A 24288-nucleotide genomic window follows, 5' to 3' on the forward strand; every position below is an offset into this window, starting at 1 on the left:
CTGCCTTCAAATGCAACATCTAACATACACATGTTCGCTGATGTCTGTATACTTTATCGTGCTATTCTCACCACCGCTGACCAATCTTCTCTTCAAAATGATCTTAATGATGTTCAGGAGTGGTGTAATAAATGGCTAATGGAACTTAACCCACGTAAGTGTAATCTTTTGTCCATTAGCCGTCGCCGTAATCCTTTAACCTTCTCTTACGTAATATCTGTAGCTCCCGTACAACTAGTTCAAAAATTTCAAATATTTGTTCCAACATTACACCATACAGATATAATGTCGAGGATGGCAGGCAAAAAGCCTCCTGGAGGCTTGACCGGTCCTGCATCCTGGTGTACACTTGGCAGAGCGGCGGTGGCAGTCAGCTCATCAGAACGCAAGAAGTGAATAAAGAATACCCAAAACAAAGCATAGAAACATTCACAAATATGTATGAAGGAGAGACAGAGGTATTAAAGAAATAATAAAGACAAAATATATTACATTTTATGCAGTATAGGAACGCATGAAGGCTTTAAAGTTTGACGGGTTCATGCTTAGAATGTCGATACCCATTTCAATTAGGGAATTTAACAACCTTGGTAAATTATTCTCAAGCATCTGTTTTCTATAATTAGTTCTGTATCTCGAAACATTCCATATTTCTGTGCGGCGTGTAGTGTAGGCAGGTACATTCTGATGCAGGTTCGCGATTTTCAGTAACGTAAAATTATGTTTCCTGCTGCTATAGTAAAAATCCCGCAGAAGTCTGTATGTGTAAATGTCGTGAATCTTTCTTATGTTATACTTCTCGAAGAGTGGTTCAGTGTGTTCAGTAAAGGATACATTGGCAATAATACGTAGAGCCCTTTTCTGCATGATTAATATATTATTAAGATTTGATTGTGTCGTTGTACCGCATACTAAATGACCATAATTAATCTGCGAGGCAAACAAGGCATTATACAAAACTATTTTAACAAAAGTAGGAAAAATGCGTCAATTGCGACTTAGCATACCAACCGTACTGCTTAGCTTCTTGAGGACTGAATCTGCATGCTCGTCCCATTGTAGGCTGCTGGAGAAGGTTACACCAAGAATTTTAATCGAGTTAACAACCTCCATTTGCATAGACTCGAACATTATATTATGGTACTGTGGGATTTCTTTTCCTTGAGTTCGAAAAATTACTGCTTTTGTTTTACTGCAATTAACCTGTAGGCAATTTTTTTTCGACCAAATCGAAAGTCTCCCGAGAAGTTCATTTGCCATTCTTATTAATTCTGTGTAATTGCGGGACGATAAAAAGATACTCGTGTCATCTGCGTACATTATAAATTTTGCTTCTTGATAAATCGATACTATATCATTAAACATTAATGTTAAAAAGTAGCGGCCCGAGAATACTTCCCTGTGGTACACCTGAGATTATGCCCTGGGTTTGCGATTTGAATTCGCTTAATGAGACAAATTGGTGCCTGTTTTTGAGGTAGGAAGATAATAAAGCGAGAGGTGTGCCCCTTACGCCGTACCATTCTAATTTATTGAGGAGAATATTGTGGTTGATATGGTCAAACGCCTGAGTGTAATCAACAAATATACCGAGAGTTAAAAGCTTGTTTTCAAAGTTTCTTAATATGTGCTCTTTCTGATCTAAAAGCGCTAGTTCTGTGGACTTCTTTTTCTGAAATCCATACTGTGCTTCGGTTATAAGCTGATGTTTACTGCAAAATGAAGACAGCCTATTGAGGATAATTTTCTCAAAACCTTTAGAAAAAATGGGGAGAATCGATATTGGACGGTAGTTTTTTATATTCTGTTTGTCGCCTTTTTTAAAAACAGTAATTACTCTTGAGGGTTTTAATTCTGTCCGGAAAAACCCCGCAAGAGATACACATGTTATAAATGTACACCAGTATAGGGGCGAGTTCATGTATGGCATATTTAACAGGCCGTATCTGTAGGTCGTCCATGTCGCAGCTGCGTAAATTTTTAAGGTTGCGATAAATGGAACACACCTCATCACTGTCAGTTGGCGCGAAAAAAATGGAATTATTGTTTCTAGGTGCAATGAAGTCATTGCTAGGACGAGCATTCTGGTCAGTATCTTTTGTTACAAAGTACTGATTAAATGCATCAGCAAGCTCGTGGTCTCTCACTAAGCGTCCATTTAACGAAATCTCTTGTGGTTGTTCCCCCTTCTGTTTCCGTCCTGTAAGAGCATTTACCTTGTTCCACAGTTTAGCCGTCTGTCCGGTACAGGATACAAGTTCCTGAATATAATACGCGTCTCTTGCTATTCTTAACTCTTTAGTTAACTTATTTCTGAAGGTCTTAAACAATTTGAGATGTGAGGGTTCTCGAGTTTTAAGAAATTTCGCATACAACCTGTCTCGTTTTCTAATTTTCCTTAAAACCTCATTGGTTACTCAAGGCTTCCGAATCTTTTTATTTATTTTTTGCTCTTTAGAGACAAAGTGTTTCCTGTATACTGTCACAAAGTGACTTATGAAGGTATCATAAGCCTCCTGTGCTGTATGTTGTAAAAACACGGTATCCCAGCAAGTACCTTGTATGTCGATGCGGAAAGCCTCTAGAGAGTTTTCAGTGATGCTTTGCAAGATTATACATGCTTTCTTCGTATTCGGTGCTCTTTCGGATTCTTTAACGGACATACATATTGGCATATGGTCACCTATACAGCAGCTTAGTACGGCATTGGAGACACAGTTCAATCATACAAGTGTATAGGCATAACTATTTCTAGCGATCTTTCTTGGAGCCTGCATATTACTAATATAATATCGTGAGCAAACAAGACATTAGGTTTCCCAAAGCGCCATCTTCATCATGCTCCCTATCATGTCAAGTTATTAGCTTACAAGTCATTAGTCAGGTCCAAACTAGAATTTGCGTCGCCCATCTGGAATCCTCATCAAGCATATCTCATCAATGCCCTCCAATCTGTTCAGAATCGCGCTGCTCGGTTCATTCATTCATCCTACTCTTATGACATCAGTGTTTCGTCCTTAAAAACAGCATCCGGATTATCATCCTTATCGCTCCGCCGTCGCATTGCCGGCATGTCTTTATTTCACAAATTCTTCCACAGCCCTATGCACATCGCACCTTATATTCTACCACCCGCACGCATATCTCACCGCACCAGCCATTACCTACAAGTTTCCCGTCCACGATCACGCACCGTCACTTTTTCTAATTCCTTCTTTCCTCGTGCAGCCGCAGACTGGAACGGACTTCAAAACAACGTTGCCATCATCACTTGCCCAAGTCTTTTCACGGATAATGTAGAAACGTTCCTGTCATTGTGAATTTGTGCTTTTATTCTTGCCACCCCTTATCTAACACCCCTTTTAAGGTAATAAAATGGAATATATATATATATATATATATATATATATATATATATATATATATATATATATATATATATATATATACAGGGTGTTTCACCTAAGACTTTCTGCAATTTTTAAAAATAAGCTATTTCAATTAGATGCGCGCTTTTTCTGGCATAGCATTGTCAGTGATGTAGTACATCATAATGCAGCTAAGACGTGCTAACTATCAGGCTTGTTAACCAATATTTAATAGTTAACTTTTAAACTATTACCGTTGGGCTCCTTAATTATTGAGAGGCATGTAGCCCACCGTAAGTAATGGCCATATCCGTTTTTAGAATTTCGAGAACGCGATTATCCTCGGCGCTGTGGCCCAACAAATTTTGGCTATTTCGACGAGTTACGTGCACTGGAGAGGTTGCTTTGCCTGCAAGCTTCTCAAACCGCATGTATTTTGGCGCGATGTAGGCGAAATCTGTTGGGCCACAGCGCCGAGGATAATTGCGTTCTCGAAATTCTAAAAACGGATATGGACATTACTTACGGTGGGCTTCATGCCTCTCAATAATTAAGGAGCCCAACGGTAATAGTTTAAAAGTTAGCTATTAAATATTGGTTAACAAGCCTGCTAGTTAGCACGTCTTAGCTGCAATGCTAAGTCAGAAACAGAGCGCATCTAATTCCAATAGCTTATTTTTAAAAATTGCAGAAAGTCTTAGGTGAAACACCCTGTATATATATATATATAGCGTTTCAAACGTTGGTCTACGTTCTTACTACTACATACCGTGTCAAGATTTTTCCTTTTTTGCTGCATTATATATATATATATATATATATATATATATATATATATATATATATATATATCAAAGCGTCTCATCAAAGCTATGTTCCTCGGTGACAGAGGGTGCAGCCAGCGCTCACCTTGTCGAAGCAAACGACATCGATGCTGCCGGCGGTGTTGATCCGGTGCGGGCTGAGGCAGTAGATAGCGGCGCTCCGCAGCCGCTTCTGGGCGTACACCGTGGCTACTGTCATGGCGGCCGGCAGCGCGGGAGGCACGGCGATCGTCACAATGTCCAGCGCGCGCAGCACGGTCTCCCTGACGCTCACCTGCAAAGTGGTGAGGCTCTAGGAGCTCGAGACTTCCAGCTGAAGTGTTGAGCAGAACCTTTAGATTACATATTTGAATACTAATGCGTGTGCCATGGACGGTTATGCAGATATGTTCGTACATTGGGGGCCCTTCCCGGAGAATGGAAGTGTTGACAAATAAAGGTGGTTTGGTCTATGGGGTTTAACGTCCCAAAGCGACTAAGGCTATGAGAGACGCCGTAGTGGAGAGCTCCGAAAATTTCGACTACCTGGGGTTCTTTAATGTGCACTGACATCGCAGAGTACACGGAGGTCTAGAATTTCTCCCCCAAAGAAATTCATCCAACCCGCGTCTTTCGGGCCAGCAGCCGAGCACCATAACCACTGAGCCACCGCGGCGGCTTACAAATAAAGCTTTTTGAATAAAGCGCGACGCCCTATTAAGGTTGACTTAATTCTAATTTAGCAAAATCTTGCATTGCCCAAAGTAGTGAAGTGTCTTGAAAGATTGTGGTACGCCAAAAAAAGGACGAAGCAGGAAGGAAACATAGAACAGGAAAGAAGCGCAGTGCATACTGCTGCGTTAACTGCCTACATTTCCCATGTTTATCCGACGCATTTAGGACCAACTTTCGAGCAACAGAACCATTGTGTCCATTTGCGTTCCCTTCGCTTTCTTCCTTTAGCTCAACTCTATGGACTGAGTTGTAGCTTTACGAATTTACACCGAAATAATAGTTTTAGCCCTTTCATGGAATAATTCTGGAAGAATCGCAGAATAAAGGAAACACTAGGGCGTTGATATGTATTACGCATATAGCGCAGTAGCTTTGCATGTATATATACATCACGTTGCAAAACGGAAAGGGTTAAATGGAGAGACATATGCTGAGGCCTCTGTCGTGCAGTGCGCGTATTCCGGCTGAAGACGATGAACGTGGAAAAAGGCGCCACCGTGGTGGCTCAATGGTTACGGTGCTGGGCCGCTAACGCCGAAGACGCGGGTTCAATACCGGCCGCGGTGGTCGCATTTCGATGGCAGCGAAATGCTGCAGGCCCATGTACCGTGCGATGTCAGCGCTCGTTAATGAACCCCAAATGGTTGAAATTGTACGGAGCCCTCCACTACGACCTCTCTGATAACCTTAATCGCTTTGCAATATTCAACCCCATAAAACCAAGCGAATTTGAAGCAAAAAATTGTCAGAATTCCAGATTTCCTGCTATTTCTTATACAAAAAGAAAATTTCTACTTATTAAAAGTCAAAGAACATAGCCATGTTTTCTTGAATTCATTACCGTACGGAAACTGCATTGAAATGAGGATTTAGCAGCCTCCAAAAATTCAGGGGGGCACTTTGGTGACCTAAAGTGTAGTGAGGCGGAAGCCTTAAGCGCGGTGTTGCTGCTTGTGTCACTGATGTGTGGTTAAGATGTTAAGCTTCGCCTCCAAGAGTGGGACGCTAAAGCGTCTTGCAAAGGTGACAGGGAGTAGACAGAACGCCACCGCCCGCTCGGCTCTACGCCTTGCTCGTCAGTGAATCGGTCTTGAGGAAAGGAAATGTATCTGTCTCGCATATCTCGGTGTACACTTGAACCTCGCCGTAACTGGAAGGGAAGAACATGGGAGTGAACGCAGACGCCGTATTAACTAGACGCGCCTTTGTTCATTCCAAACCATCGAACGGGCATGGCGCAGTGGTTAGCATGCTCGCCTCGCACTCCGGAGACCCTGGTTCGATTCCCCAGCTCGACCAATTTCCTACTCGGTGTTATTTATGTCCGGTCTGACTAGAAATATTACTCAGACTAACTGGTTAACTGGTTAACTAATGTCAGTCCCACTTACTTAGAGCATCACTATACCGCCCCTTTAATTGGTTACATGGTTACTACCCAAAGTAAAATTGGCCCCGTTTCAAATTCACGCACTGTGACGTCACGACCATTTCGACCAACTGAAAAGCGTGACATTTCTGTCGACAACTCCTGCTTACAACAATGAGGCATTAAAGGCATCCGGTTTGAAATTGGGTTAGCAAAAGGTGTTGATTTTACTCGCCTTTGCTCCTGAGTTTGCTTCGGTAGGCTCTTTTTTGATCACATTGCTCGTAAAGTACATTCGCCAGTGCTCTGCATAACGCGTTCATATGACGATGTGGCGCCCGGGGATCTGAGAATTCGGCTGTCACCGGGGATTTCACAGGACGTCAGCAGCATGCATTATGATGCCCGCAGTGAATCCATTCTCTGGTGCGCTTTGCCAGACGACGTGCATAAATGATTCTTCGGCATTTCGGCTTCACCTGTGAACTCTCCCCTTAAAGACCACTGGTTACGGTGGTTGCCCGAAAACAGACATTACGGCCTGAAGACCTGCGGAAACATTGAGCTGCAAATGCCTCTTGACCAATGTTTTTAGATCCCTTTGCTCTTGACGACACATGCGACGCACGTGTATGTGTCCTGTTTTTTTTTATTGTGCTGTGCTTGCGACGCCGCTGTTTTCTTGCAGCAAAAGTAAAATTTATAGGGGCCCTAGAGCATAGAGAGCATAGAGAGGGTAGCATAGAGAGCCTAATCTATCACACTGAACGAACGCTTTGCAGTCGTCGCCGAGGCAGTGCGCCCGACTCACCAGTCATGGGAAAACGTTTCGGGTTCCCGCTCGACCGTTTGTGTTTTCTGTGCAACTGCTTATCTGTTTTCAGAGGCACTGCGAATTAATAGTGGCATTACATCACGACCCTGTGCACCAACTAGGAACCGACTAATGACGCCATAGCAATTGCAATATGCTATCTTTGTGTCGTGTTTGAGTTCCTTGCGCGAGGTCATGTGTTTGTCATGTCACGACCCTGTCAACCAACAGAAATTTCGTCACACGGACGCATTTTTCGTCACACGGGTCCTCTAACGTCATCGCGCTAAAACCAGCAGAAAAAACCCGCAGAGGAGAGAAGAAATCGCGCGCCCCACACGAGCTAAGAAAAGAGAGGAGGAAAACTTGCCAGCCTTTAAGAAAGCATGCAATCTGCGTTACTCTTGTTTATCTTCTCAAAGTTCGCAGTTTTGTTTACGGCATCATTATCCCTGCACAATTCAGAAAGACTTGAAAGAATTCCACCGTGCACGCGCATTTTCGCTCTCCGAAATCTCGAATGTTTCGTCTCTACTACAGGGTAGAAAACTATATGAGTAATGGAATAATGGTCAGGAAAGATTTTGAATGGACTATTTGCAGGACTGCGGCTAAGCTCACTTTGCAAGAGATGCTTTAACAACTAAAACCCTCGTTCACAGGCAGTGTTTGCACCCCCTGCAATGCATACCAGGCGCAGGGCTCCTGCAATGCGTCAAAAAGAAAGGCGCGATCACCCATAGTTGGCACCTGATTTTGATATCACGTGCAGTAGGCTGTTGTCGAAAGGGTGTCGTCCCCTTAGCAAGCTCTGTTTCCAGCTTAGAATAAACAAAAAAAAGAAAGTAAGATACAGGCGATTCATGGTAGATGATCTTCAAAGATATTGGAATGGAGGGTGAGGCATTCGTTGCACTATCCCATTTTCCCACAGCCTAGAGTAGCGCGGGAAAAAAAACATTTTTCGATCAACTTTCCCACGAATTCAGCAAGTTTTCAAGTCGATAGTGCTTCCTTTCGCCATTCCGGCGATCTTAAAATCGATGTTCGCATGATCGGTTTAAAATTATCAAATTGAGTTTGCTAAGATGGAACAGCTGTGCCCCTGTCACCTTTTCCAGGAGTCGGTGAATCCGTTTGTTATAACACTTTTGGAAAATAACGAATTCTTACCTACATACAGGGTCTGTTCTGAAAGTAGTAGGACTGTTTTTTCCTGCCAAGGGTATATCAGGTGTTTTTTGAGTGGCACAAGCTGTTCCGAGAAGGTAAGGAAAGAGTGGAAGACGACGACTGCTCCGGACGCCCTTCGACCAGCAAGACCAACGAAAATGTGTAGCGAGTAAAACCTTTACTGAACAGTGACCGTAGGATGAGCACCAAAATGATTGCTGATGACTTGAGCATTCCTCAAACCCACGTTTTTGAGATCGTGACAGAAAACTTAGCCATCAGGAAAGTGTGTGCGATGTTGGCGCCGGGAGTGTTGTCAGAGGAGCAAAAGTCCAACCGGAAAGCGATCTGCCAGGATTTTCTTCATGTGAATGAGGATCCCGATTTTTTGCCCAGTACAAAGCGGCAACGCTGCCTCAGCCCCCATACAGCCCCGACTTGGCCCCGCCAGTATTTTTTCTGTTCCCGAGAATAAAATCGACGCTCAAGGGGAAACATCACGGATCGGTAGAGGCGGTTCAACAGGCCCTGACAAGGGAGCTAAACAGCATTCCGGTCCAGGCGTTCCTGGAGGCGTACTAAAACTAGAAAACTGATTGGCGTGTAGGTGCGGAAGGGTGCTACTTTGAAAAGTACTAATCGTTTGTACTATTCTTATGAATAAATTTTATTTAAAAAAAAAGAGTCCTACTGCTTTCAGAAAAGACCCTGTATAGTGTTTAGCACAGGCGCTCTCTGCGGAATTTTGTGCAGGCAGTGATCAGTGATCAGCAGTGATTTTTTCCGCCGTGGAGCAGTGAGGCGAGCCGCAGCGGTTAGGCGCGCAAACTACTTTTTTCTTTTTTACCAGGCAGAGAGATGTGTCGGCCCCGGAGGGCGTGCACTTGCCTGCCTCTGGACGTAGACGTAGAGCGTGTACACCATGCCCGCGCTGGCCACGACGCCCAGCAGCAGCACGAACCGGATGGCGTCGCGGTAGAACCGGAAGGGAGCCGGCTGGGCGTACAGAATGGAGCGCACCAAGGCGCCCCTGGCAGTCGAGAAACCTGCGGTCAAAATTAATGCGGATCCCTCTCTCACTCCCCTCTGCCCCAAGACGCGTGCCAAATCAGAAGGGAACGCCTGGGAGCACCCCCCTTGCTGCGAAACTTATTTTATTTCTGCATGTATCTGACAGATATCAAGCGTCGAGCCTTCACAGACCCATCAGTTTTTTCAGGATTCTCCCGGGTCGTTTTAACAGCGCTCCGCTTGGCCCACGCGCGAACAAAACGAAGGCCGTTTGCAGCTCGCAGCTCAAGGTCTACAAACTTTGCTGAACCAGGGAGGAGCGCTTCGGTGTTTTCGGAAACAAAGCGTCTTTATTTCTGCATGTCTAAAGCTTGTCCTTTGTTCTCTCTCTCATTCAACAGGGATATGTTGTTGGCCCGGTCAGTGGCCGTGCTGTTTTGCGGCTGTGCGCTTAGGTGCGCTGTTCTGACGCGTGCATTTGTCGTGTTCTCTGTTAAAAAGTGCTGTTTTCTGACGACGGCAAACGGCATCGGAAAATTAACATTGCAAGTTATATGGTCCTTATAGATTCTAAACTGGCCAAAATGAAGACACGGTGCTCGACAAGGGAAATGAGTATTAACACAAGTGAAACAGTGACGGTAACATTCTCGGTAAGGTGATAAAAATGAAACATCTAGTACAGCATCAACCGACATGTCACCTCTGCGGTTAAAGACCACAAATACATATGAGTTTTGCGGATATTACGCCTCTGATGAAATGGACGCACAGATTACATAAAAAAGACGTGATGATAAAGCTGGATTGCCTGATTCTCTGGCATTCAACCCGAGCAATAAATCTTATTTCATACAATACATGAATAGGAAAAATTCTCAAACGTGGCTTTATTTTATGGGATCCGTACACCCCGCGCAACATCAGGACGTAGAAGTCATGAAGAAAAAATTTTTTTTTTGCATATAATCCCGGCAGTTGGCGCACATAACGCACCGTAATTGTTAAGGAAACAAATTTCGGCCCATCACAAATAAGGCGCCAAGGAGAGGAGCTGAACTTGATGAATTTACTGAAGAACAATCTTTTAGGAGGTGACAAGACTATCTACATTAAATCAGCCATTAGATGCCCAACAAGGCTGAACCATTCAAAGAAATAAAGTGGAAAATCCTTGCAGTACTGATGCATTTCATATTGTTACGGGACAGTTCCACTTGGGATTGCAGAGAGCGGACACGGAAGACAGGGCTTCCAAACGACAGGCGTTTACTGCAGGCGCCAGCCGACACTGCTCGACCGTCCTCTTCTTCAAAACTCACGAGCTTCGTCTTAGTCCTTCCTTATGCGCATATCAGTGCATGCACCGCCTAATGTAACACTACCCCACCGGCTGAAAAGCATCGTCCCGGTGTGAACTAGCGTCCAAACCAGGGTCCTTGTAATACGGCTTGGCGCGTGCAGCATGGACCGTGTCGGTGCAAGGTGTAGAGGTATGGCGTGCGGGATGCAAGGGCGCAATTTCTTATGTCACTGGAGTCATCTGTCGTAAAATACGTTAGGGTCCTGTGTAATGGGGCAAAAGGTTTTCCGAGAGGCCAGCGCGGCGAGCTGGGGTCCAAAGCAGCACGAGAGAGCCGCAAGAATACTGGGGGTTGCGATGACAGGAATCATAGCGACGTTTCTGGGAGTGCTGGGAGGCTGTGAGTCGGTTGCGAGCAACAACGCGGGCAGCATCAGCTCGGGCTATGGCGTCACGAGCATATGAGCTGGCAGTGGCGACTGAATGTAGCAGGCTGTCAAAAGGAAGCAGAGGTTCACGGCCGTATAGAAGATAGAAGGGGGAGTAGCCGGTAGTGGTGTGACGCGACGAATTGTATGCAAATGTCACAAATGGCAGCGTGATGTCCCAGTCGCGGGGGTCATCAGAAACGTACATAGACAGCATGTCAGTCAGTGTCCGGTTAAGGCGTTTGGTAAGCCTGTTCGTCTGTGGATGGTAGGCAGTCGTGAAAGAATGACGAACGTTGCACAACCGTAGGATCTCGTCGACGATACGCGCAAGAAAGCAACGGCCACGGTCGGTGAGCAGTTGGCGGGGAGCTCCGTGGACGAGTATAACCTCGTTGAGGATTAAAGGAGCAATATCAGTTGCACAACTGATTAGTATTGCTCGTGTGACCGCTTAGCGTGCGGTGTAATTAGTGGGCACCGCAATCCATTTGTTCTTCGATGAGGACAGTGGAATAGGCCCTAGAAGATCGAGACCCACTCGAGAAAATGGGTCTATGGGGATGTCGATCGGCTGCAGAAGTCCAGCTGGTAAAACTGATGGCATTTTCCGGTGTTGACAGCGGTCACAAGCAGCCACGTAGCGGCGGACTGGCCAAAAGAACCGACGGCGCACACTGTCGTATGTGCGAGAGACGCCTAGATGACCCGCTGTGGGAACGTCGTGAAGCTATTCAAGGACGGCTGTGCGTAGGTGCTGAGGGACGACTAGTAGAAGGTCGGGACCATCAGGTCGCATATTGTGCCGGTATAAGGTGCCGTCGTGGAGCACAAACAAACGAAAGGAAGGGTCATAGCGATCGCCGCAGAGGCGATTGATAATTTCGCGAAGCTTAGGGTCCTGGCGTTGCTCACGGCGAATGTTGGAAAAATCAGAAACAGAGAGCACGCAATCTTCATTGAAACATTCAGGTTGGCTTGGGGGGTCGACTGGATGACGGGACAGGCAATCGCCGTCTCGAAGCAACTGGCCTGACTTATAAACTACTGAAAAATTGTACTCCTGAAGGCGCAAGGCCCAACGTCCAAGGCGGTCAGTAGGGCCTTTGAGTGCAGAAAGCCAACGCGATGTGTGGCGGTCAGTGACTGCTGTGAATGGCCGCTCATACAAGTAAGGGCGGAAATTCGCAATGGCCCAGACTAGGGCTAAGCACTCACGCTCAGTGATGGAATAATTCTGTTCGGCCCTAGAGGGGAGTCGGCTGGCATAGGCGATGACGTGAGGGGAGCCGAGCCGACGTTGTGCGAGAACGGCACCAATTCCATGACCACTTGCGTCGGTACGTACTTCTGTGGGTGCGTATGGATTGAATTAAGCCAACACTTGCGGACGGGTGAAGTACGCAATAAGAGCGGCGAAGGCGGCCAATTGTTCGTGGCCCCAGGAAAAGGAGACCACTTTTTCCAGAAGCTACGTGAGTGGACGGCCGATTTACGCGAAATTTGCTATAAATCGCCGGAAGTATGAGCAAAGTCCGAGGGTGCTACGCACGACGCTGCTAGATTTCGGTATAGGAAAGCAACTTACTGCGCGAATTTTTTCGGGGTCCGGCTGGATGCCATAGGTGTTGACCAAATGTCCACAAGGATCTTGAGTTCCCGGCGACGAAAGCTACACTTCTTGGAGTTCATCTGAAGGTCAGTTCGTCGGAACACGCCAAGAATTGCCGAAAGACGATGGAGGTGGCCCTCAAAGGTTGATGAAAATACGATGACGTCATCGAGGTAGCACAGACATGCGGTCCATTTGAACCCGCGTAGTAAAGAGTCCATCATGTGCTCGAAGGTAGCAGGGTCATTACAGAAGCCGAAAGGCATCACCTTGAATTGGTAGAGTCCATCCGGCGTGACAAAAGCCGTCTTATCGTGATCTTTTTCGTGAACAGAGATCTGCCAATATCCAGAAAGGAGATGGAGGAGAAGTAGTTGGCAATATGCAGGCAGTCGAAGGCGTCATCGATCCTAGGAAGAGGGTACACGTCTTTCTTTGTTATCTTGTTTAGGTGTCGATAATCTACGCAAAACCTCCAGCTGTTGTCTTTCTTTTTGAGAAGTACTACCGGAGACGCCCAGGTGCTGCTCGACGGCTCAATAATGCTGCTGGCCAACATTTTGTCCACTTCTTCCTGAATGATCTCGCGTTCTGAAAGAGCAACTCTTTAAGGCAGTCGGTGGACAGGGCGGGCATCTCCAGTATTGATGCGATGTGTGACGACGGACGTTTGGCCCAGGGATCCGTGACCGAAATCATAAATGTCGCTGTACGACCGCAAAAGACCGGCAATGGCACTGGCATATTCGGGACGCAGGTCAGAGGCAACCATGGCTGAGATGCGGTCCTGCGGACTATGTGACGGGACAGGTTGTGCAGGTACCTCAGCGTGACGGTCAGAGAGCACTGCAGAAATAGTAAATCTGGACAAAGCTGACAGCTCGGCAAGAAAAATGCCCTCCGGGAGAACTTGCGAAGACATGCTGAAGTTGAATACGGGAATGTAGATGAGGCTGTTTTCGACATGTGATATGAGATAGGGCGATGTTGTGGTGTAGAGTGACGTCGGTGATGGGGTTGACAACGTAGTCGCCGTCAGGAAGGTAGGGAAAAGGTGACATGGGCACGTATACTGCCGCCTCGGGAGGTAGGCGAGTAAATGTACTGGAGCGAAGGCGAGGCTGGGAATGGTCAGCATTAGGGTCGGGAACACAATGGGGCAGGGCTAAGCACAGAAGTCCGGAGGAACAGTCGAAGAGAGCGGAATGGGCTGTTAAAAAGTCTAGGCCTAAAATGACGTCTTGAGGACAAGTAGTAAGGACGGCGAAGAGCACTTGGACGGGGTGGCCGGCGATGCTAACGCGCGCATTGCACATTCCGATGATGGTAGCAGTGTTTGCATCAGCAACACGAACTGTCGAGGTGTTAGTGGGCGTAAGAATTTTTTGAAGCGCTGGCGGAACGACGAACTAAGGACTGACATATGAGCTTCAGTGTCAATGAGAGCGGGCACAGGGACTCTATCTACGGGAACATTGATCAGGTTGCGGCGTGGTGCGATGGCCAAAACACGGCTGTCCGGGTGGGTAACGCAGCGTCACGTCCGGGCGCTGCGTTGCCTAGTTTCCCGAGTAGGGGTCTTGGTACGTTGGGGAGAAGCTGCGGCGAGGAGTAGGTGATCGTGAACGGTGGGCTTGTGGCGATGGCGAACGGCTAGGACGACGGACTTGCTCAATGCTCTCTGTACGAAGCTGTGCCGGGAGGACAGAAATGCGCCGTGGTGCATAATAGTCGTGGCGGACGGAGCTGTAGTAGGCGTGAGAGGGAGGAGCCGGGCGGCTGTGGCAATAGAGGGACGTATGGCCAGCCCGACAGCAGACGAAGCAAATAGGCCTGTTGTCAGATGTGCGCCACTCCGCAGGATTGCGGGCAGGGTGGCGCGGTGTGTAGGCCGGGGTTATGGCAGCAGAAGCAGCCACTGTTATTGGCTGTGGTACAGGGGGTGGAGTGGTAGGATTGGAAACGAGGCCCACATTCGCGAATTCTTGGCGGACAACAGCCTGTATCATAGCTATTGTGGCCCCTGCAGGAGGGGATATAAGTGTAGTAGTAGTCAAGGCCTCGATGTCCCTGCGGACGATGGTAGTTAGGTTATTCTGACTTGAAGGCTGCTGTTACAGCAGTAACAACCATCGCGTCACATGTTTCAAGTGCCGGTGAAAGCGACACAAGGCGGAATTGTGCCTCTCAACGGTAAAGGACAGGCCACAGGCATCGTGCGTTTACTCCCCCTTGAAGAACGTTAATGAGGAGAGCATTCGCGATGGCTACCTGGAGCTAAAAAATTGGGATAAAATTCCCGTTGTGAACGCGTATTATGACGCGGCCGAAATTCCTCGTTGAAGGACTGCGGGTGCTGGCTGGGACTTTGGGAGGCGAGAGCTTACCGGTAATGAGGGATACCGGATGCAATACGGCGATCGTGAGACGAGAGCTCATCGACGACGACCCGCTCACTGGGGAGAAGAGCCAGTTTCCTTAGTAGATGGAACAGCTAAGATGCTGCTTGAGGTGCGGGTGACATTTACGCCCCGTATTTTTCTGTAATTATCAAGGCGCTCTGCATAGAGAAGCCTCTCTATGATTTAATTCTCGGAAACGTGGAAAGCGCGAGAGCTCCAGATGACCTGAAAGTAGCGGTTGAACAACCGGTCAGCAACAAGTTCGCTGAAGAGGAAGTTGTTACAGCGGTTGTAACTGGACCAAAAGCAGGAGAGCCAAACAAGAAGTTCCAAGGTCTTAAAACCGCCGACATCGCAGTGGAGCCGCAAAGGAAGAGTTATGCAGAGGAGCAAGCAGAGGACCAGTCGCTCAAGCAGTGCTTCTCTCAAATTGGCAAGAAACGGGCGTGCAGGGATTCGGAAGGCATAATGGAATTCAAGAAAGATGATGAGGTAATGTACCGAATCTACACTGAAAAAACTGGGCGGATGGTGCGTCAGCTGGTTGTCCCAAAGTGTCATCGCGAGGCGGTGCTGAAAACTGCGCAGGGCGGTATAATGGCAGGGAATTTAGGCGCTTAAAGACCGGATTTTGGAAGATTTTTTTTCTGGCCGGGTATCACAGCGGACGTACAGAATTTGTCGCCTCCTGTGACATCTGCTAGAGGACAATCCCGAAGGGCAGGGTCGTCCGGGTGCCGCTGGGGAGGACGCCGCGCATCGAAACGCCATTCAAAAGAGTTGCCATAGACATTGTGCGCCCAATCCAGCGCCCTTCCAGACATGGGAACCGGTACATCCTGACCTTAATGGATTATGAACCCGGTACGCAGAGGCCGTAGCGCTGCTTAGCGTGGAAACTGAGAGGGTCGCTGAGGCACTGCCTGAAATGTTTGCCCTGTTTGGGGTCTCTAAAGGAGTCCTAAGCGACCGGGGCATCAATTTCACTTCTGACTTGATAAAGGAGGTGGCCCGGCCTCTCTCCATACTCCAGCTGCATACCACGCCCTACCACCCCATGTCGAACGGGATGGTAGAGAAATTCAATGGCACCCTGACATTGATGTTAAAGAGAATGTGCGCCGAAAAGCCACGAGACTGAGAGCGCTATCTGGCGCCGTTGCTCTTCTCATACAGGGAAGTCCCACAGGCAATTTGGGTATTTTACTCCTTGAGATTTTGTATGGGTGGCATGTGAGGGGACCCCTGGCCATTCTAAAGGAGCTCCGCACAAGCCATCACCTCTACGAATAGGCGAAGTCCACATATCAGCACGTGTTTGACCTCATGCAAGCTAGTGCACGAGGAGCTCGAAAGGGCCGTGGCGTCCTACGCAAAGCTGTAGAACCAGAAAACCAGGGAGGCTGTATAATCCCAGGGACAAGGCCCTAATTTTGCTGCCTATGGACAACAACAAGCTAGCGCTTCAGTGGAAGGGGCCCTTCGAGATCAAGGAGAAAAAGGAGAGGCCGACTACGTTATCGAGACAGCCGGGGGCAGGAAGATCTTTCACGCCAACATGCTTAAGAGGTAAGAAGAGCGGAGAGCCAGCCAATAAAACGCGTGTGCCACGCGATCTGCGGCATTACCGAATCGGACAGCGAGGGAACCATTCCTGTTCCGGCGCTTGAAGAGTCAGAGGGCGAGCGAGATGTCAAGCTTTCGGAGGATTTGAGGGTGGATCAACGGAGGCAGCTCCGAAAGGTGACTGCAGAAAACTCTCGCGTTTTCTCCGACGTCCCGGGCAAGTCAGACTGGGCCGAACGCCGGTTAGAGCTCACTACCCCCACTCCGGTCCACGTAAAACAATACCGATTTCATTCTGCTACGAGAGAAGCCGTAGAAAGAGACGCGACTGGGAGTAGTCGAGAAGTCCCAGTCACCCTAAAATTCACCGGTCCTCTTGGTGAAGAAACCAGACGGCACGAACCGGCTTGGCATTGATTTAACGACGTTCTGGTTGCCGATTCGGAGCCAATGCCCAGAGCGGACGCGGTCTTCGCTGCAGCTGGAGAGAAGGAATACTTCTCCAAGGTATACTTTGCCAAATGATATTGGCAAATTCCTCTGACTGTGGAGTCCAAGCCCAAGACGGTGTTTTCAACGGCATCGGGACTCTTTCAATTTCATTTTATGCCGTTCGGCACAAAGACTGCCCCGGCAGTATTTTCAAGATTGATGCAACGAGTGATGGACGGAATTCCCGGAGTGCAGCACTATTAAGATGATGTCCTCGTTGCCAGTGCTACGTGGGAAGAGCCTCTCTCTGCGCTGAGGCAGCTGTTTGCGCGAATCGAGACGGCCGGCCTGACTGTACGACCAAGCAAATGCGAGTTCGGGGTGGAAAGCATCCAGTTCATCGGGCATCGCCTTGGCAGAGGTGACATGGCACCATTCGGGAAAACGCTCGACAAGCGCCGCCAACCCCTCGAACGCCTTCCTTGGTTTGTCAGGGTATTACTGCAACTTCATCCCCGGCTACGCAAGAATAAGCGAGCCCCTCACCCAACTGACGAGAAAGGAGAGAGGAGAGAGGGAGAGAGGAACATCGTAAGTGGACGCCGGCCCACCATCAAGCGTTTGTCCTGCGTGCTTCTTCTTCTTCTTGTCCCTGTCTTTTTATTGCGCTTTACTAAGTTCAACCAGCTTTCGAAGAGCTCAAGCATCGGGTCTCAAGCCCTCCGATACTACGGCTGCCAGACTTCTCCAAACCGGTTGTGCTGCGCACGGATGCCTCTGATACCAGCCTTGGCGCGGTACTAATGCAGCGGTACGACGGAACGCTTCATCAGGTGGCATACGCGAGCAGAAAATTGCTCCCCAGGGAAGCAGCCTACAGCATAATCGAGGGAGAGAGAGTGCTTAGCGTTAGTTTGGGGAATACGGAAGTTTTCCACCTACCTGTACGGGGTGCCTTTCATGGTTCAGCTGCACCATCAACCACTGAGCTACATCGAACGAGCGAAACAGTTAACAGCAGAGTCTTGCGCTGGAGCTTGCTGCTCCAAGAATATCAGTTCACCGTCAAGCACATAAAGGGCAAGAACGTAGGTGCTGATTTTCTTAGTAGGCTGTAGACTTGTCACGCGACATTCATTCGCACTGGTGATTAAGCATTCAAGTACCAATGGGCCAATTTACTCTGACTTGAATTGTGTGCTAGTTTTATGTAAGTGATTGTGTTGTGCGCTGCATGTTATTTGTGTACAGGCCTGCTTGCCGCCTTCTTTTGGTCCAGAATATTCGATAATATCCTGAAAGTGGGCGGCCGTGTCAGCGCTTCTTTATGTTTTTGTGTGTCCATGTAGCCTGTATCGGTCTCTGGAAACACACGAACACATGCACGCTGTTTCAGTTAGTTTGAGAACCCCCTCGCATTGCGCAAGCGGAGGCGCACGTGCTGCTTGTTTTGTGTATCTCTTACTTTTTCCCGGCTCAATGTCGCCCTCGAACTGTCAAATTCTTGAGCTGCTTTTGTATGCAAAAGCACTATGTCCTGTCGTACCTGTGTCTATTTTGTCCACGTTTTTTCGTGCTGCTACGTTTTCAAGATGCTTTTGTATATTCGTTAAATTTTGCGTCTGCAGGGAACGAAGTAGGAAAATAGTAGGAAAGTATTACGAAACTAGCAGGAAACAAGTTTTGGGCGTACGTGGCTTCGTTGTTGGTTGTGTTTTACTCTTTGCCGTTCCAAGGTCACCGGATCCAGTGTCGAAGCCTATGGTTTCTTTTATTGCGTGAGCAATATTACGCCAAGTCTCAACCTCTTCGCATGGCCACGGCGGCAGGCACGTATGACCTTTAGAGCAACCGCACATGGGGCCCCCACTTCAAGCCGTCGGGTGGTCGTGCTGGTAGGTACGGCGTGCAAAAGATGGAGGGTCGTTTCCGTAGCAACAAGACCGGCTGCAGATAAAATGGCAGTTTGGGCGAGTTGGTTAAGCATCTTGTAATAAAGTAGCGCTGGGACACAGGAGGAGAACGCAGAACGGTGCTTGGGGACATCACAGGGGATCCTCACCAGGAGAAGACCCTACGCCTAGGACCAAAATTTTGTTTGGAAACCGGTATGAAGACTGTTGAAAAGTTTGGTTTTGTTCGCAGTGTATCGTCTAGGGCAGCAGTAGATGACCGCTCAGAATGTGCTTCTGAGTGCGTAGATGTTGTAGGTCATTGTGAGACTACTAAAGGACAGAGTAACCGGTTTCGTTCCTTGGTAAACTATCTGTGTGATAGGCAGCTTCGAGCGATGCAGTCGGACAAAGAAGGGTTTTTTGTTGTCTTATCGGAAGAGATTTATGCCGAGAAAGCCCGCCATACAGTGATGAAGAATTTCAGGACCGCCAAGGTAAAACCAGCACGTTGTAAACAGAAGGCAGAGGCTCTGCTGCTTAAACTTAATTTAGAAGGGCTAGCAACGAAGGTGAAAGATGCTGAGCTAGAGGCTCTAGAAATCTTCTTCGAGGCCAAGACACATAAGCCGGAGATTCCGTTCAGGGCAAGAGTTTCCGAGCACCGCTCTTGGCAGTTGGTGGTTTCCACGTACCTGAACAGAAATCTTTCAACACTGCATGTGAATGACCCGTTCCTGGTTCCAAACTCAGAGCAAATTGTTAACATTCTACTCAATGACAAACCTGGAGACTGTTCTAGTTGTAGCATAGATGTGGAACATCTGTTCTTTTCCCTACCGCATGTGCCTCTCCTGCAATATATAAAGCAATCCATTGAAGATCAATATGACGAGCATGCTCTTCAAGATAGATGCGGAATTTCTACCACATCCTTTCTGGAACTCCTCACCTTCTATCTCATGAATACGTACGTCGCTTGGGAAAAGCAAACAGTCTTGCAAAAGTCTGGCTTGTGTACAGTATCAAAAGTAGCCCCGGTGCTCAGCAGCATTTTCCTTAGTCATGTCGACAAGGAAGTGGCGAAAGAATTGGCAGGTGGTTTTATACGCATTTTTAGGTATGTTGATTATTATCTTGTGGTTGTGAAGTCCCCTCAGGCAGAAACCGTGTCAAGTGCTTTAGTTTGTTTTCTAAAGAACGGGTTCACGCATGAAGTTCCTCAGCATAACACACTACAATTTTTAGACATACTGCTGGTCGGCACGCCGCGCTGCAGCTGCCGTCGCTACCGCATAGAGTAATATAGAACTAAAGAGCGGACACTCCCGTAGGCCCCTGCGGCCGACTTTCGTGCACAGCGCACCTAGCGGACCCGGGGAAACGCACTGGCCTCAGAGATGATAGGTGACAACAGGAATCTTGGAGGCTCTACTTTCATTGCGTCTTGTGCGTTCTCCACTCTCGCGGAGGAGGCGGTGTCACATTGCCCAGCTGAGCAGCCGGCCACCAGCGTGACGATTACGGAGCACGCAACGATTACCCAGGTTTCGACGTGCAACGCTCGGCAAAAGCGTTTGGCTTTGATCGCTTGCCTGGACGCCGCGGCGAACACGTCACCCAAAAGCCGCAAAGGCGTTATGCCACGCGTCGCGTGCGCTTGGCAAGCGGCAGTGAACCTACTACGTGCATTCTGTCAGGGTGACAATGAGCGCATCAGTCACTCCGCAGAAGGAAGCCAAGACATGCCAAGACCATACTCTTTTCTTTTTTTTTATTTGCACGTTCAGTGCCATCTGGCGGAAACGGGGAAGCGCCGAACTCGGCAGCGAAAGGGCCCGAGTGTCCGCTCTTTACTTTTATGTTACTCTATGGCTACCGAGTAGAGGCGCTGCTCTCTCGCCAGATGTGAGGGAGAGGGGGAAGAACGGGTATAAAGCGTGTTCGCTTGCTTGCTGGATTCATTCGGCATGCTACCCGATAAACAGAAGCTACGCCGTCTTCCAGCAGCCAGGAAGCAACAGCGGACCCAAGAGACCGATGAAGAGCGTGAACAGCGGCTTGCTAAACGGCGAGCTCAGGATGCTCCCAAATGGGCGCGCAGTGTGATGTGCTTACGCAACGTACCCGGTTTAACCGAAGCTAAACCTCAGCTAATTTTTTTTAGTAGTCCGTTAATTTTTCCTCTTCCATGATGGCTGCCATGCAGTGCAAAGTGTACGTGCCTACGTGCTGCCGATTTTGTGTGTGAACTACTAGGTGCGCTTTTTGGTGTTTGCTTTTTTTCGACACCGACTGCGTGCGCGCCGCGAGTGCCTCATCCGTTAGCGCCCGAGAACTTTAAAAAGGGGGCCGTATGGGCACAAACTTCAGTCCGCTCGCCGGTGGAGACGCTGCCGCCGCGAACTCCCGGGACTCCGAGCCGCCGCACCGCATCCTAGGAACCGCAAGCTGCTCTGGAAGGACCGTCGCCTTCGGGGGCCGCACTGACTGCGTGTTTGTGGATGGACTGCAGCCCTGCTCCCCGGTTAACTGTATCTTCGTTCCGTTTCTGAACTTTCATGGAATGCAGCTAACTGGACTCTCGCTTTTGTTGTGACCTGTGTAGACTAGTGTTTATTCCATTGGTATAACTTAATTCAGTGTGCATTTAATTCGATGTTTTTTCTCACATTTGTTTTGTGGGATGTACATAACGCCTCTGTGAAAGCTGTCGTATTGTTCAATCGAAACTATGAACGTTGTTTTGTTATTGTTAGCTCTTAACACGCCTCTTTCTCATTCACTACGTTTGCTTACCGGCTCCCCCGGGCATCAAACGGCCGCCCTCTTATTGTGATGACTCGGTGATGGCCTCGCGAGATCATCGAACCCGTCACATAGTCCTTTTTCATTCTTGTCATGCGTCCTGTGTATGTGGCGGGATTTTCTTGTGATGCCTTCTAATAAGCGTGTTCATCGAACTTTTTTGTACTGGCCACTCATGCCGGAAGCCTTAAAAGAAAGGCTGCTAGTATTTTGCAACTAAAGTAAGTGAAGTGTTCAGTGGTTATGGGTTTGGCTGCTGACCCAAAAGACGCTGATTCGATCCCGGCCGTGGCGGCCGAATTTCGGTGGAGGCGAAATTCTAGAGGCCCGTGTACTGTGCTATGCCGGTGCACGTTAAAGAACCCTAGGTAATCGAATTTTCTCGAGGCCTTCACTATAGCATCCCTCACAGCCTGAGTTGCTTTGGGACGTTGAACCCCATAAGCCATATATTGCCGCTAATTTTAGTAGCGTTTGTTTGTTGTTTTTATTTGTTCACGCTTCAAGACTGCCGGCACACCGATTTATCGCTTTGTTTGTGACGCAAGACACGCCTAGAATTATCTCGATTGATCGCATCCAGGCGGAGCCGATTCTACTTTGTGCCAGAATGTTCTAGTAACTTCCCAAGCTTTATCTCGAATGTTCGCTATCAGCTTTAAAAAAGAGCACGGCCGACAGCGGCGGGCATTTTCTGTTCAACGACCGCCGAGCACGCGTGTTGCTACGCCGCCGCCGAGTGATTCAGTTCTTTGCGGGCGCAAGTCAACCCAAATAAAGAGTTCCGTTTCGATGACATCCTCGTTTTTTTCCTGTTCGCCGGACTGCAGTGGATGGATGGACGGACGCACGGACGGATGGACGGACGGATGGATGGATGGAAGCGCCCCCTTTGAAACGGGGTGGTGGCAATTGCCACCATGCTCAGCTTTTCTTTCTTTACTATTTTTTGTTTACTGTGTTGGCAATTCTCATTAAGATTCGCCATCATCTTTACCTACGGTTTCCTACAATTCTAACCTTATGCCACATCTCTGCTTTCCAGCCGCCAATCCTCCAATCGCTTTTTGCTAACTTCCATTGCAGATCTATTTGCATGATCATTGTTATCTTTAAACCCTAGGGCTTCAGGAAGAGTGACTGCGCCCGCATCGACATCCGGATGGATACCATCACATTTGATTATGAGGTGTTCAACTGTTTCCACAGATCTACCACACACTGCACATGTGTCATCTTCTTCGTTAAATTTCTTTTTGCAGCTGCGCATTCTAAGACACCCTGACCTAGCTTCAAAAAATGGCTGAGGCTTAGATAAGGTTAAGCCTAGTCAGATGCGAAGCATATTGGTGGCTAGGCTTGGTAATACATGGCTTTCCTTGGTTGTATACTTGGTCATTTTAATACAACCACTAGAAGCCTTCGTCGTGGGGGAAGACAACGGCATGGCTACAGCGGAACGCCGACTAACCCCGAGACGCGCGTTGGGTGAGCGCCTGGATTGCCACGGAAGCCGCGTCAGCCTGCCCGGTGGAGCGAGCGTTTCACCTACACCGAGTGTGAACGCACGTTCGAAATGCGCGGGAATGCCGCTCGAGGACATTCCGGCGTCTGTGCGATGGCATCGTTACAGTGAACTGTAGCATCGTTCTCCCTCTCCCAGCGCGTGACGGCGATCTGTCGTGACGTCATGTGTCACGTGGTATGTCACGTGGTGTGACGTCACTGTACCACGTGGTCTGCACGGCGTGCAACCACAGCGACGGCGAAAGTTTTTGTGGCGAGGCGGACCCCCGTCTTCCTCTGTCGTGACGTCATGTGTCACGTGGTATGCCGCGTGGTGTGACGTCACTGTACCACGTGGTCTGCACGGCGTGCAACCACAGTGACGGCGCGAGGTGGACCCCCGTCTTCCTCGGTCGTGACGTCATGTGTCACGTGGTATGTCACGTGGTGTGACGTCACTGTACCACGTGGTGTGCACGGCGTGTAATCACGGCAAAGGGCTGTAGTGTACCTCTAGTGATATGCTTCGCATAAAAGTAGGGCACTGACTCTTGAGTTACCGCCTCAGCTGGCAGCGCCGTTCGCCGCGCCAACTGGCATGACGTCAGAGGCGAAGCAGGTGAAACCATAGATAAAGGCAATAGGACGTAAGTGTATTTTTCTATGGTGAAACCGCGTTGCAACAATAGAAGAGGAGCCGGCGTCGCATCGTATATATCGAAGGGGCATCTCGATGGGATTCATCGGTAGATATGGAAAGTGAGTCGGAGAGACTGAAAGAAGCCAGGCTTCATCGTCGGAACGAAACCAAGAGGAGGCAGCGAGCCGAGGAGACGGTGGAAGAACGAGCCGCACGCGTCGTAAGTACGAATCGGCCAGGCGATTTGATTCAGATGAGCTTGGCTCGTCGTCCATTTCGCCATGTCGGAGCCACTGAGGCGGCTGCTTGCTACTTCGCCGACCATCGGGCAGTTTTTGTGGCAATTTAGCAACCACAAGATGGAGACTTGGCAAATAATGCGTTACACTTTAAAAATGTCTAGACTTTAATGCAGCCATAACATAA

At 48.5% G+C, this 24288-nt stretch overlaps 1 protein-coding gene across 19 annotated transcripts in view; it reads right to left on the reverse strand.

Annotated features, from left to right (window-relative positions):
- Window positions 1–24288, reverse strand: part of LOC149325704 (polyamine-transporting ATPase 13A3-like) — a 783814-nt gene that overhangs the window by 469409 nt on the left and 290117 nt on the right. For 14 of the 19 annotated variants that reach the window (XR_016286322.1, XR_016286321.1, XR_016286323.1 and 11 more), the window contains one exon: window positions 4278–4466. Coding sequence is in view for 16 of the 19 variants with exons in the window: in XM_089563621.1 (XP_089419747.1) it covers window positions 4278–4466 (189 nt within the window). In the remaining 3 variants the exon portion in view is untranslated. Of the gene's footprint in view, window positions 1–4277; window positions 4467–9150; window positions 9309–24288 lie in introns of all 19 variants that reach the window. The other 5 variants (XM_089563628.1, XM_089563622.1, XM_089563623.1 and 2 more) reach the window with 1 other exon arrangement.

The sequence above is a fragment of the Amblyomma mixtum genome, chromosome 10 (genome assembly GCF_055824585.1).
Source record: "Amblyomma mixtum isolate Tamu chromosome 10, ASM5582458v1, whole genome shotgun sequence".
Classification (NCBI taxonomy): domain Eukaryota; kingdom Metazoa; phylum Arthropoda; class Arachnida; order Ixodida; family Ixodidae; genus Amblyomma; species Amblyomma mixtum.